This window comes from Leptodactylus fuscus, chromosome 9 (assembly GCF_031893055.1).
Source record: "Leptodactylus fuscus isolate aLepFus1 chromosome 9, aLepFus1.hap2, whole genome shotgun sequence".
Taxonomy (NCBI): Eukaryota; Metazoa; Chordata; class Amphibia; order Anura; family Leptodactylidae; genus Leptodactylus; species Leptodactylus fuscus.
This window is the reverse complement of record NC_134273.1, coordinates 43,807,989-43,820,177: the sequence shown is the minus strand read 5'-3', so window position 1 is coordinate 43,820,177 and position 12,189 is coordinate 43,807,989. Positions and strand designations below refer to the sequence as shown.

The 12,189-nt window shown below is 43.0% G+C and overlaps 1 protein-coding gene across 1 annotated transcript in view; it reads left to right on the top strand.

Moving 5' to 3' along the window:
- MEI1 (meiotic double-stranded break formation protein 1) overlaps positions 1-1,302 on the top strand; it is a 268,519-nt gene extending 267,217 nt beyond the window's left edge. The window contains exon 31 of the mRNA XM_075286804.1: positions 1,260-1,302. Coding sequence (XP_075142905.1) covers positions 1,260-1,302 — 43 coding nt within the window. The remainder of the gene's footprint in view (positions 1-1,259) is intronic.
- The last annotated feature ends 10,887 nt before the right edge of the window (positions 1,303-12,189 follow it).

Sequence of the window (12,189 nt, the reverse complement as noted above, 5' to 3'; positions counted from 1 at the left end):
AGCACGGTGAGTGCTACTACACGGGGTTCGCTGTAGGGGGGGGGAAATGAAGCTAGGGACCTGGGGACACCGAGCAGGGGACACCCCCGCCCCCCACCCAGGACACCCTCTCCCCGCCGGACACCCCCCCCCCTCCCCCGGGACACCCCCTCCTCCGCTGCACTGACCTGTATCTGTTGGGTCAGGTGCAGCAGCCTCCTCCTCTGTGTGGCAGCCTGGCATAGCTGCGGCTCCGGGACCTTGTGGGCGGCCGCCATGTTGTTGTTTGTGTCACTGCCGATTCGGCATGCCCACATTGAGTCCTCAACCTATGGTGCCACAGCCCTGGCTCTATAGCCTGCCCACATCTGCCATGCACCAATAGGAGGAGCGTGCAGAGACCAGCGCTGGCAGAATGCCAGCTTCTATTGCCGAGGCCGGAGGGGTGTTTGGAGGGTGACAGTGGCGATTTGGGGTGAGTGACCCACTTTTAAAGTAGCCTATTGCACCTTCTTGGGAAATATGTAGGTGTGTGTGAAATGTCACCCAAATCCATTCAGCCGTTTGGCTGTGATTGAGGAACAAACATCTGAACATCCAAGCATCCAAACACACAAGCTCACAAACCCACAAACTCACAAACATTCACCTTTATAATATTATAATAGGATTGATCTTCTTATGTAGCCACCACCAAACAAATTGACGAGGTATGCTGTTTTCAGTTGATAAACTCTCTAGAAATATTGGTAGAACTGCAACCTACTCTTTCATAAAACCCTAGAAGCACATTTCTACATTTTATAATGCCCAAGATAAAACTGTTTTAAATGACCCCCATTTGTCCTTATTTTTCCTGCTACACACAAGCCCATACACCAAACATTAGTGAGAAACAGGCTACCGCTCTCAATAGAAAAACAATGGAAAGAATAAAGAAATACTGGATTTTGCTAGACTCGAAATTTGCTATTAGTATATTTGTAACATATTGTACTTTTGTGACTCAAAGGCTGAAAAAATGAATTTACTTAAACAGGAAAAAAGTAAAGTAAGCGATCAAAAGTGAACATAAATCTAAAATGGCCTTTCAATTATAGCCTAATTTTTCATAAACTGTTGGTAGTAACTATATATAATACAACCTAAATATTGTTTTAATTTGCAATGTACTTTCCTCCATAGGCTTTGCAGATTTATATTGGAATTCATGTTAAGCTAGTAAATGGAAGGTGACAGATTCATGTCCATAGTGCTTTCCTTAATTTTAGCCAAATCAGATACATTGGTGGAACTGCTATATGCTTATCTCATATCTTGTAGACATTTCTTACTTTAATACCCATTACATATTGACACATAAATGTTTGTTATATGGTGCTGTGTTCATCAGAATTCTTTTTCTTTATCGTGACCATCAATGAATGTTTCTACAGTGCTGAAATGTTTCCTTTCTCTTGAAATTTAAAGAGATTTGAAAAATAAAATCATCTTAATTGTTCATGTCCTGTTGCCTCTTTTAGATTTCTGTTTTGGAACCGATAAATATTTTTTGTTGATTTTTGTTAAAGTGTATATTATTGTGAATATTATTGCAGAATAATTTGAAATAAGAGCCTTGTAAGGCAAACTGTGTAAACATAAAGCACAATACACAATTTTGACTATAATGAATGGTAGCTTACTCACCTTGGTTTAACCTCTTACATACTTCCCAACTTTTAGAGCAGAAAGAGGGACAAAATATACGGAGTACTATGCACGACGCAATCAGTTTATCCTCACTCACTTTTACGTTGACTCCGCCCATTCTCATCCATTTTTCCATGTGTCCCCACACAGTATAATGCTCCTACTGTCACCCGTTCATTATATTCCTCCACATTATAATGTTTCCTTTCAACTACCCCAGTTTAAACAGGGGCAACTAGATGGTGACATGAAACTGGGGCAGTTGGAAGATGCCATTAAACAATGGGGGTAGTTGGAGGGGGACAATAAATTAATGGCTGAGCGGGACAATAAATTAGGGACAACTAGAGGCATACAAGTGCCCCTCCAGCTACTCCCATGGTTTAATGTCCTCCTCCAGTGACCCCTTGTTTAATCTCCCCCATTCATCTGCCCCCAGTTTAATGGCCCCCCTCCATCTCTGCCCCAGTTTCATGTCCCACTCCATCTCTGCCCCCAGTTTCATGTCTTCCCTCCATCTGTCCCCAGTTTCATGTTCCCCTTTCATCTGCCCCCAGTTTAGCCCTTCCCAACATCTGCCATACTGGGTATTTAAAAATAGTGGCCACTAGGGAGTCGGGCAACCACCATAGCTGCCGGGTGTCTGCTATTAGACTCCTAGGGGGTCTAATAAATGCAAAAGCATTGAATTTCAAATCATCCCCCCTTCCTCTAGAACACATATAAAAGTACTTAAATACTGTAAAACACATATAAATTAGGTATACCTGTGTCCGAAAATGCTTGGTCTACAACTCTATAAAAATATTTTTCCCGTATGGTAAATACCAAAGCAGGAAAAAAAGTCAGAAGTGCCAAATCGCCATTTTAAATAAAATATAATATAACTAGTAAACTAGGTCCCGAAAAAAGACACCCTATGGGTGTCAGAATATGGTGTCATTTAGAAAAAAAAAAATTGGCAGTTTTGGATTTTTAAGGGGTTAAAACATAAATAAAACCATATAATTTTGGTATCCTTGGAATCGTAACAAAACATAGAATACAGATGACATGTTACTTTGGCTGCACATTGAAGGCCGTAAAAACGAATTAATGGTAGCATCATGAATATAAAAAATTGTCCCGCAAACTTTAAGACTTCATGTGGCTATGCAAACAGAAAAATAAAAAAGTTATGGGGTTTGGAAGGGTGGGGGGACGGAGTCAAAAATGAAGATCAAAAAATGTCTGCCTTGGGAAGAGGTTAAAGAGGACCCTTCACCTCCTGGGGCACATGTGGTGTAATACACCACTAGAAAGCCGAGAGTGCACTGAATTCAGACGCTGCTGTGAGGAAGGGCGTTCCTGACTGACTGTCAGAAACGACCTTCTAACAGTGAAGAGCTACGGTACCGACACCGATAGCTCTTCACTGGGGGCACAGAAAGTGAAAGCCAATAGTGCGCTGAATTCGGTGCACTGTCGGTTTTCTAGCAGTAAATAAAACCGCATGTGCCCTAGGAGGTGAAAGGTCCTCTTTAAATATGCTAAAAGAGCACTGTACCTCATGAGGTTTTTACCTTTCTCTGGATCCCTTTAGTGTTGTACTTAACAAACTTTCCTCCAATCACCCCCCTGCTCTTATAACAGCAATAAAAGCGATGGGTAATCGATAGAAAGCTTGTACTACTTGTAAGCCGATGGCTGGTCAGGTAATTGAGGGGGTGTACGTCTCAGCCAGACTACTCAGGTGGGTGAGATGAGAAAGCTCCAGGAATGTTTGTTCTCAGCAGAGATGAAAGGGAAACATTATACTAGGGGCAGAGATGGAGGGGGAGACATGAAACTAGGGCCACCGATGGAAGGGGAACATGAAACTGGGGGTAGAGATGGGGGGCATGAAAATGGGGGCGGATGGAGAGGGGACATGAAACTGGGGGAAATGGAGGGGGACATGAAACTGGGGGCAGATGGAGGGGGGCATGAAACTGGAGGCAGATGGAGGGAGGACATAAAATTGGGCAGATGAAGGGGGATATGAAACTGGGGAGAAATGGTGGTGGGAGATGAAACTGGGGGTAGATGAAGGGGGGCACTTAAACTGGGGACAACTGGAGGGGGCATTTAACTGTGGGAGTAGCTGTAGGGGGACCTGTCTGCTTCTAGTTGCACCTAGTTTAATATCACCGTCCAGCTACCCCTATGGTTTAATGACTGCTTCTAGCTGCCCAAGTTTAATGTCCCCCTCTAGTTGCCCCCAGTTTAATGTCCCACTTCAGCTGCAATTAATTTATTGCCCCCCTCCAACTACCCCAACTGTTTAATGTCCCCCTCCAGCTGCCCCAGTTTCATGTCCCCTCTAGTTTCCCACAAGTTTAAATTAGGGCACCAGGAGAGGGACTTAATACTGTGGGACAGTTGGAAGGGAACATTATAATGTGGGGACATATAGTGTATAGTGCACATGAAAAATTAATGAGAATGGGCGGAGTCAGCCTAAAAGTGGGCGGGGCTAAATTTGCTGCGGCGCACATAGCTTGTGGAAAACCTGATGCGGCCCAGCCTCACCCAGACTCTGCCTCCAGCGGCCCCCGGGTAAATTGAGTTTGAGACCCCTGCTCTACAGGCATCATTAATTATCAGAACATATCCAATTTGAATGAACAAGAGTGTACGGCACTTAGAGGTCTGGAGGGCAATGCTAATATTATAATTAAACCTTCTGATAAGGGAGGAAACCAAATTACATTGTATCGTCCACAGTATATATCAATGTGTTTATCTATTCTATCACATCGTGAGTGCTATGAGGTTGTGGGAGTCCTTTTGGTGGAAGACTGGGATATCATGGATAGGGCCCTGATAAAACATCTTATCAGCAAATTGGAATAGGAGTTTATTCTGCCTGTACATCCTGTCTCGGCAACCTTCTTTGCCCTGTCGAAAATCTACTAGGGGTTTTCCCTGCTCAAGGGGCGCCCCATTGTGGCTGGTATTGGATCTATCACTCAGGGCAATAGTCTTTACATACATAGTGCTAGGAGGAAAAAAAGCACAGATAAAATTGCGCTCTTTTTGGGACAGTTATATATAATAAACAATGCGGTTTACCAGCCAAATCTTCCAATCTGGGCTGGAAAATGTAACCACTACCCAAGGTCCTAGGATGTCCACAGTCAGCGCTGCACCTCCCATGAGGCGACCTGAAGCGACCGCTTCAGGCGGCGCTATGCCAGGGCCTCGGGAGGGCGGCATTTTTGCTGACCTAAGCCAGTCCAGGACAAGCTGTCCTGGACTGGCTTAGCGTCACCGTGTCTGCAGCCTGACACGGGAAGCGAGCGGTGTATTGGGGCGGCCCTGCTGGACGCAGCGCTGCTCCAGCAGCCGCCCCTCACACTCAGGCAGAGAGCAGGTCCTCTCCCTGCCTGCTCTCTGCCTGCGAACCCTGCTCGTTCCACTCGGCCACGCCCCCTTTCCGATCTGCCCCGCCCCCTTCCATTCGGCCCCACCCCTTTCTTGTAACACCCCCCTTTCCCCCCCTCAGCTCCACCCCTCCTCCGGGGGGTGGGGGGGGGCTTTCTGACGCCGCTTCAGGCGGCAGAAAGCCCAGGTTCACCCCTGTCCACAGTACAATATAAAGATGCAGTCATCTGGGTGAGGGTTGCAATCTACCCTGGTGGGCCGACTGGCAACCAAGGCCGTATGGTGTCAGTGTCAACTAATAGTGCAGGCACTGAAAACAGTGAAAAAAAGAGGATGGCGCACTCCTTAAGGCACGAACACAGATGAAGATAGGTAAGTAGAAGCTTTATTCGGTCAGATAACGCGTTTTGGGGTTTGGTGACACAAACATGCACCCCTTCATCAGTTCTAGTTTAAATAATAATAAAACAAAAAAAACAAACTCATACTTGTGCATGGAATTAAAAGCAAGAATATAAATAAAATAACTTGAAATAAAACAGGGTTGTGAGGTACAAACAACTCTAACATTGAACCGTTGTGAATGAACTGAGCTTATCTAGAGACGTCTTATAGATATAATGAAGAGACTAGGATGAATGAATTCATATTGCTATAGAAACAAATATCTAGAAGTAAGAATACATACAATTTGATTAACTACACTTTCGAGTGCTTATACAATCAATATACAGTACAGACCAAAAGTTTGGACACACCTTCTCATTCAAAAAGTTTTCTGTATTTTCATGACTATGAAAATTGTAGATTCACACTGAAAGCATCAAAACTATGACATTTTTTTCTAAGTACCACGTTGGAATAGCCTTAAGAAAGGCTATTCTTCTCCTACCTTTTGTTGTCTTCTCTGTGTCGCAGTTCGCCTACAGTCCCGGTTCTTGTGGTATGTAAATTAACTCCGGGGCCTGAGACATCGCTGCACTCCTCTGCCCTGCATGAAGCCAGCAGCGGCGATGCTATTCCGCTCCTCCGTCCCCCCGCCGCTGGCTTCATGCAGGGCAGAGGAGCGCAGCGATGTCTCAGGCCCCGGCACCTGTGCCAGCGTCTATCCCTCACCCTAGCCTCTCTAGTACAGCGGATGCCGGGTCAGTATCGGTGGCCCCTTCTCCCCCGGGGCCGGTCCCCACCGGCCCCGTACCTGTAAAGTTGCAGGCCGGCTCCTGCGCGGCGATATCGCAGGAGCCGACCTGTTCGGGTGACAGCCGGGAGCCTAATGAGGCTCCCAGGCTTGTCACTGCTATATTAATATTACGGCTGGGTCTATGACCAGCCGTAATACTAATAGACAGAATGTCCCATAGACGGCAATACAGTTGTATTGCCGTCTATGAGACTTGCAATCAAGTGACCGCAGGTTCAAGTCCCCGGGGGGGAATAAAATATTTAAAAAAAAAAAAAAAAAGCTTTAAAAATATATAATAAAAATATGAAATAAATAAAAGATCTATATCATCTCTTGTCCCTAGAATATATATATATAAAAGTAGAAAATCATATGTCATAAACCACCGGGTTTTTTTTTTCAATACAAGGTGATCTAAGCAATAGATATTCCCCAAAATGGTATAACTAAAAAGTACTTCTGGCCCCGCAAAAAAAAACACTCTATGCATCCCCGTACAGCTGCAGGGTCACCTGTCAATGTGGCCTTGCAGCTGTTGCAAAACTACAACTCCCATATATTAAATATTTTACCATTTTTTGCTTCAAAATTTTTTTTCCCTATTTTCCTCCTCTAAAACCTAAACCTAAAACCTAATAGTCCAGTGCGTCTTATAGTCCGAAAAATACGGTAAGTAAAGAAAAACAAGTGGCCATTAGGGTTGAGCGATCAGGATCGTTTTAGGCAGGATCAAGGTCGGAGGTTATTTCCCACAATGCTTTGCTACTGGCCAAGCATTGTGGGAAAAGCTAACAATGTTAGCTAGGTCCCATAGGAATGAATGGATGCAGCCTGCACACAGCCTTTGTCGGCATCCGGCTGCTTAACCCCCTGCGTGCTGGCTGCGTCTATTCATTCTAATGGGAGACTAGCTAACATCTCTAGTAGCTAATACTTACCTGCACAGATCACTGGTCCGGTCCCCGCTGTTCTTGCTCCTCTTCTCACCTTGCTGCCCCCGCCTCCCAGGTTAATGTTACAGACCTAGGAAGAAGACAAGGCTTGTGGCTTAGTAGAGTGTGGGCGGGTACTGGGAGCGGAGACGTGAGTGATGCACTCACATCTCCCCGCTAACACTCTCCTAAGCCACAAGCCCCGCATTCTTCCTAGGTCTGTAACACTAATCTGGAATGCGGGGGCAGGGAGGCGAAAAGAGGAGCGAGAACAGCGGGGACTGGACCAGCGGCAGCGCTTCTGTGCAGGTAAGTGGACACCAGGGGGGGGGCTAAGTAGCCAGAGGATTTTTTTTAATCACTACACAGCGCACAGTCTAACAATTAAAGCGTTCAATTTTTAGACTCCATGCTGTGTAGTGAATAGGATCGCTTTTAAAATCCGATCTTCAATTATTTAAAAAAATCCCATTGACTTGCATTGGGATCGGGTTCGAATGGAAAATAATCGGAAATTGCATTTTAAAAAAGATCCTGAAATCTCAAGATCGGCTCAACCCTAGTGGGAAAAATTGGGAAAACTTTGAAAGTGCCCCCAAGTGCAGTTGCAAAAACCATCACGCACTACAAAGAAACTGGCTCACATGAGGACCACCCCAGGAAAGGAAGACCAAGAGTCACCTCTGCTGCGGAGGATAAGTTCATCCGAGTCATCAGACTCAGAAATCGCAGGTTAACAGCAGCTCAGATTAGAGATCAGGCCAATGCCACACAGAGTTCTAGCAGCAGACACATCTCTACAACAACTGTTAAGAGGAGACTGTGCAGCAGGCCTTCATGGTAAAATAGCTGCTAGAAAACCACTGCTAAGGACAGGCAACAAGCAGAAGAGACTGTTTGGGCTAAAGAACACAAGGACTGGACATTAGACCAGTGGAAATCAGTGCTTTGGTCTGATGAGTCAAAATTTGAGATCTTTGGTTCCAACCATCATGTCTTTGTGTAACGCAGAAAAGGTGAACAGATGGACTTTACATGCCTGGTTCCCACCGTAAAGCATGGAGGAGGAGGTGTGATGGTGTGGGGGTGCTATGCTGGTGACACTGTTAGGGATTTATTCAAAATTGAAGGCATATTGAACCAGCATGGCTACCACAACATCTTACAGTGGCATGCTATTCCATATGGGTTGCGTTTAGTTGGACCATCATTTATTTCTGAACAGGACAATGACCCCAGGCTGTGTAAGGGCTATTTGACCAAGAAGGAAAGTGATGGGGTGCTATGTCACATGATCTGGCCTACACAGTCAACAGACCAGAACCCAGTCCAAATGGTTTGGGGTGAACTAGACCACAGAGTGAAGGCAAAAGGGCCAACAAGTGCTAAGCATCTCTGGGAACTCCTTCAAGACTGTTGGAAGAGCATTTCTGGTGATTACCTCTTGAAGCTCATCAAGAATCAAGAGAATGCCAAGAGTGTGCAAAGCAGTAATCAAAGCAAAAGGTGGCTACTTTGAAGAACTTAGACTATACGACATATTTTCGGTTGTTTCACACTTTTTTGTTAAGTATATAATTTCACATGTGTTCATTCAGTTTTGATGCCTTCAGTGTGAATCTACAATTTTCATAGTAATGAAAATACAGAAAACTCTTTGAATGAGGGTGTGTCCAAACTTTTGGTCTGTACTGTACTTGTACCCATAAGTAATTAATATGAATCACTACTGTAAAACTGGTAGATAAAAATCATTAATAAAATAATGAATAAAAATCAATGTCATAGTACATAAGTAAATAAATAATCAGGGCATCAAACAGATAGATTATGCAAATCTAAACTATAAAACTAGAAAGAAAATTTTAAACAACCATGGAATGAAGTAATTTGCCCAAAACCTGTGTATAGGGATTAGTTTCAGAGAACACTCTTGGGGATATTCAATAATCAATATAAGTATATAGAAACTGCTTTATGTAGACATTCTATATCATTCTCATAGTAATAATAGTCAGAAAATATATGTCAATATCATCATAAAAATCATTGACAACCATGCCTTGACAAAAGCCCTTTGTCGGGCGAAACGCGCGTCGGGCAGATGCGTGATCAGGATGCTATAGAGATCTAGGTATTATTCTTCCAAGGGGCCCATTTTACATTTGTATGTTTGTTATACACGAGCAGTTGGCTCTATTTATATTTTTCTACTATACATATATTGATTGTATCTTACCTGCGCCTAAATTTACTCATATGTATGTACACTGATACTTGGACCTTTCACTTTTTTTGTATGTTTTCTTGTACCTCTTACCATCCTGGTCAGGGTATTGTTTGGTTCCCTTATGTTATTCTATTTTGTTACTTATTGTCTTTCATTTTGTACTTACTATTTTAGCTACATTAATAAAATCTATAGTTTTATATTATTTTGTTGGGTGTTTCTCTCTTTTTGGTGCTATATTATATTTATACACCATGTCATTATATGTTTTTGTTTGATAAAAAATCTTATAAACAATACAAATAAATGAATAGATGAGTAGTAAAAGACCATAAAATTCTAATCATATCCTGTATGACAGAATGTATGTGAAACTTGTAAACCATAAAATGGAGTGTATATCACTAGATTTGTCTCTAGAATAATAGGCATATTGGTTGTATTCAGCTGTAACATTTTTAAAACACCAGCCAATTGGTAGACATTTTATCAATAATAATTTGAACCAACAGAATAACATATAGGGCAAGCTCTTGATATGGATATAATGTGGAGACTTTGGGAGGATCATGCTTGTTTTCAAGATAAAGTGCATGTTCTGTTGTTGGCTGCAGAGTGAAGCTTGCAGAATATGTCAACCAATCCATGGAGTCACCGACGTTTGTATAGATGATGATGTCACAACTCAACAGATTTGCTGTGGCCATGATCTCTGTATCAGTTGCCCAAGCTCCATCATGAGACATACCAGAAATGTTCACATATTCATTCACATTTTGGTTCAAGAAGTCCTGTAGTCAGCTTTGATGTGGTGGATGACTTTATCTCTGAGAAGGGAGTGGTTGTCCTCTGTTCCTTTCAGGATGTAGCTGATGGCCCGGAAGTAGCCATCACCTTTGGCTTTATATGTACGCCATGTTTGTCCAAGGTCCCTTGTTTATCCATAGTATACAACCCTACCAAACGTAAGGCCAAGTGTGGTGCTAAGATACTTAAGGAATTTGGTAGTGGGTTGAAAGTCTTAGGTTGCTTGTGTTTCTGTGTGGCAGAGTCACTGGGACAGTCATCATGAGACTGAGGTGGTGAAGAAGTCTCTTCATCCTAGTAAATCTAAAGGTTGCTGGCATTGTAGGTGTTAGCAATAAGACTGGCAAAATATTGAGTAAGTTTTACTCATCCCTTGGTCAAGGATTCCACAACTAAATAGGGTCCAATTCAGCGTTGTTCCATCTTTGAACCCATGCAATGAATACGGTGATGATTCTTGATATAAATGATGGTGCCAGCAGTGATTTCTTTGTTGCTGTAGTGTCAGCGATTAAAGGCATGCTTCTGGTGCTCCTGGGCAGAGTGGATGTTGGTACTGATGGTTGAGTGGAGCCTTTTATTAATTATCAGTGTATTTAGAACATCAGGGTTGGCATTCTGAAATGGGCATGCATGGGGTCCACATTGTTATTTTCTGAGGGATTGAGGTCCATAAGAAGCTTGACCTTCGGTCCATATATGACCTCAGATGGAGTGCATAGATGTGTGAAATAGAACACCAGGGATGAAATGATCCCACTCAACCACAGAAGAACGAACTAGATGAGTAAAATCCACATGAACCATAATAGGAAGCAACACGGAGAAAAATCCCGGACTGCTTCACAGGGTCAGCTCAAGCAAAATGAAAAAAAAATATACTCCAGCATGCCAGAAATTAAAATTTAGCTTTTACTTACAAATGATTATATAACATACATGAGCATGGATCCAGACATGTAAAAACAGAAAGAGCTTACGCGTTGCGTGAGGTAACACACGGTCCCTTACTCATAGCTTACTTGCGCATGTTCGCAGCCACAAGAAAAATGGCCGCTTACACAGTAAGTAAGCGGCTATTTTCTTGTGACCTGTGGGCATGCGCAGTCGGCTCTGCCAGAGGCCTAGAAGTTTGACTGCCAGCGCTGGAAGAAGACGCGTGAAGAGGCCCTTCCTGAAGAAGACTGGAGAGGCACTGGAGAGTTCTTAAGGCTATTCTTGCATGTCAATTAGAAAAAAAATTTATTTTAATGGTAGAATCTGTTTAATATGCCCCACATAGTGGACAGGCCATCAATATTACATCTGCAGGGGTCTGACAGCGAGGACCTCTGCAGATCAGCTTTTCTAGGACATTGCAGCTACAGGTAATGGTAACAATTCCAGGAGCCACATTGTTCACTTGTCAGACTGGGTGTAGAAGTGGGTTTAGGTAGTACAGTGGTGCACATCGTATGGCTGGTGAGCGGCATGGCTCCTAACATGTTATTACCTGTAAGCATGTCTCGGTACAGCTGATCTACAGGGTCCTGGTGCTGGGCCCCTACAAACAATTTCACTGGTGGGTCATAGTCATCCCAGTCAGACAATGCTCCAATAAACTTCTCCTTTCGCTCCAGTACTGTGATTACTGACATATGTCATCATTTCACACACACAAAGTTTCATTTGATTGCAACAAATCCTTCTTGGTGCATTTTTTTTTTTCTTTTAATCTACGAATTTACTTTCAAAAACCCAGATTTAAAAAAAAAAAAAAAAAAAAAAGTAATGGGAGTAAAAAATTTTTTTAAAAGGTTTTATCCCAAAGATCCCTATTACTTTCCTGCCTTGAAACGACTAACTTCTCTATCCAAAGTCTGGTTTCAATAAGATCATCTAAAAATAAAATCAATAAATTTGTAACTTTATATAAGAAAAGATTGATAACAATTGCAACATATACAGAGGACAGAAGTCTC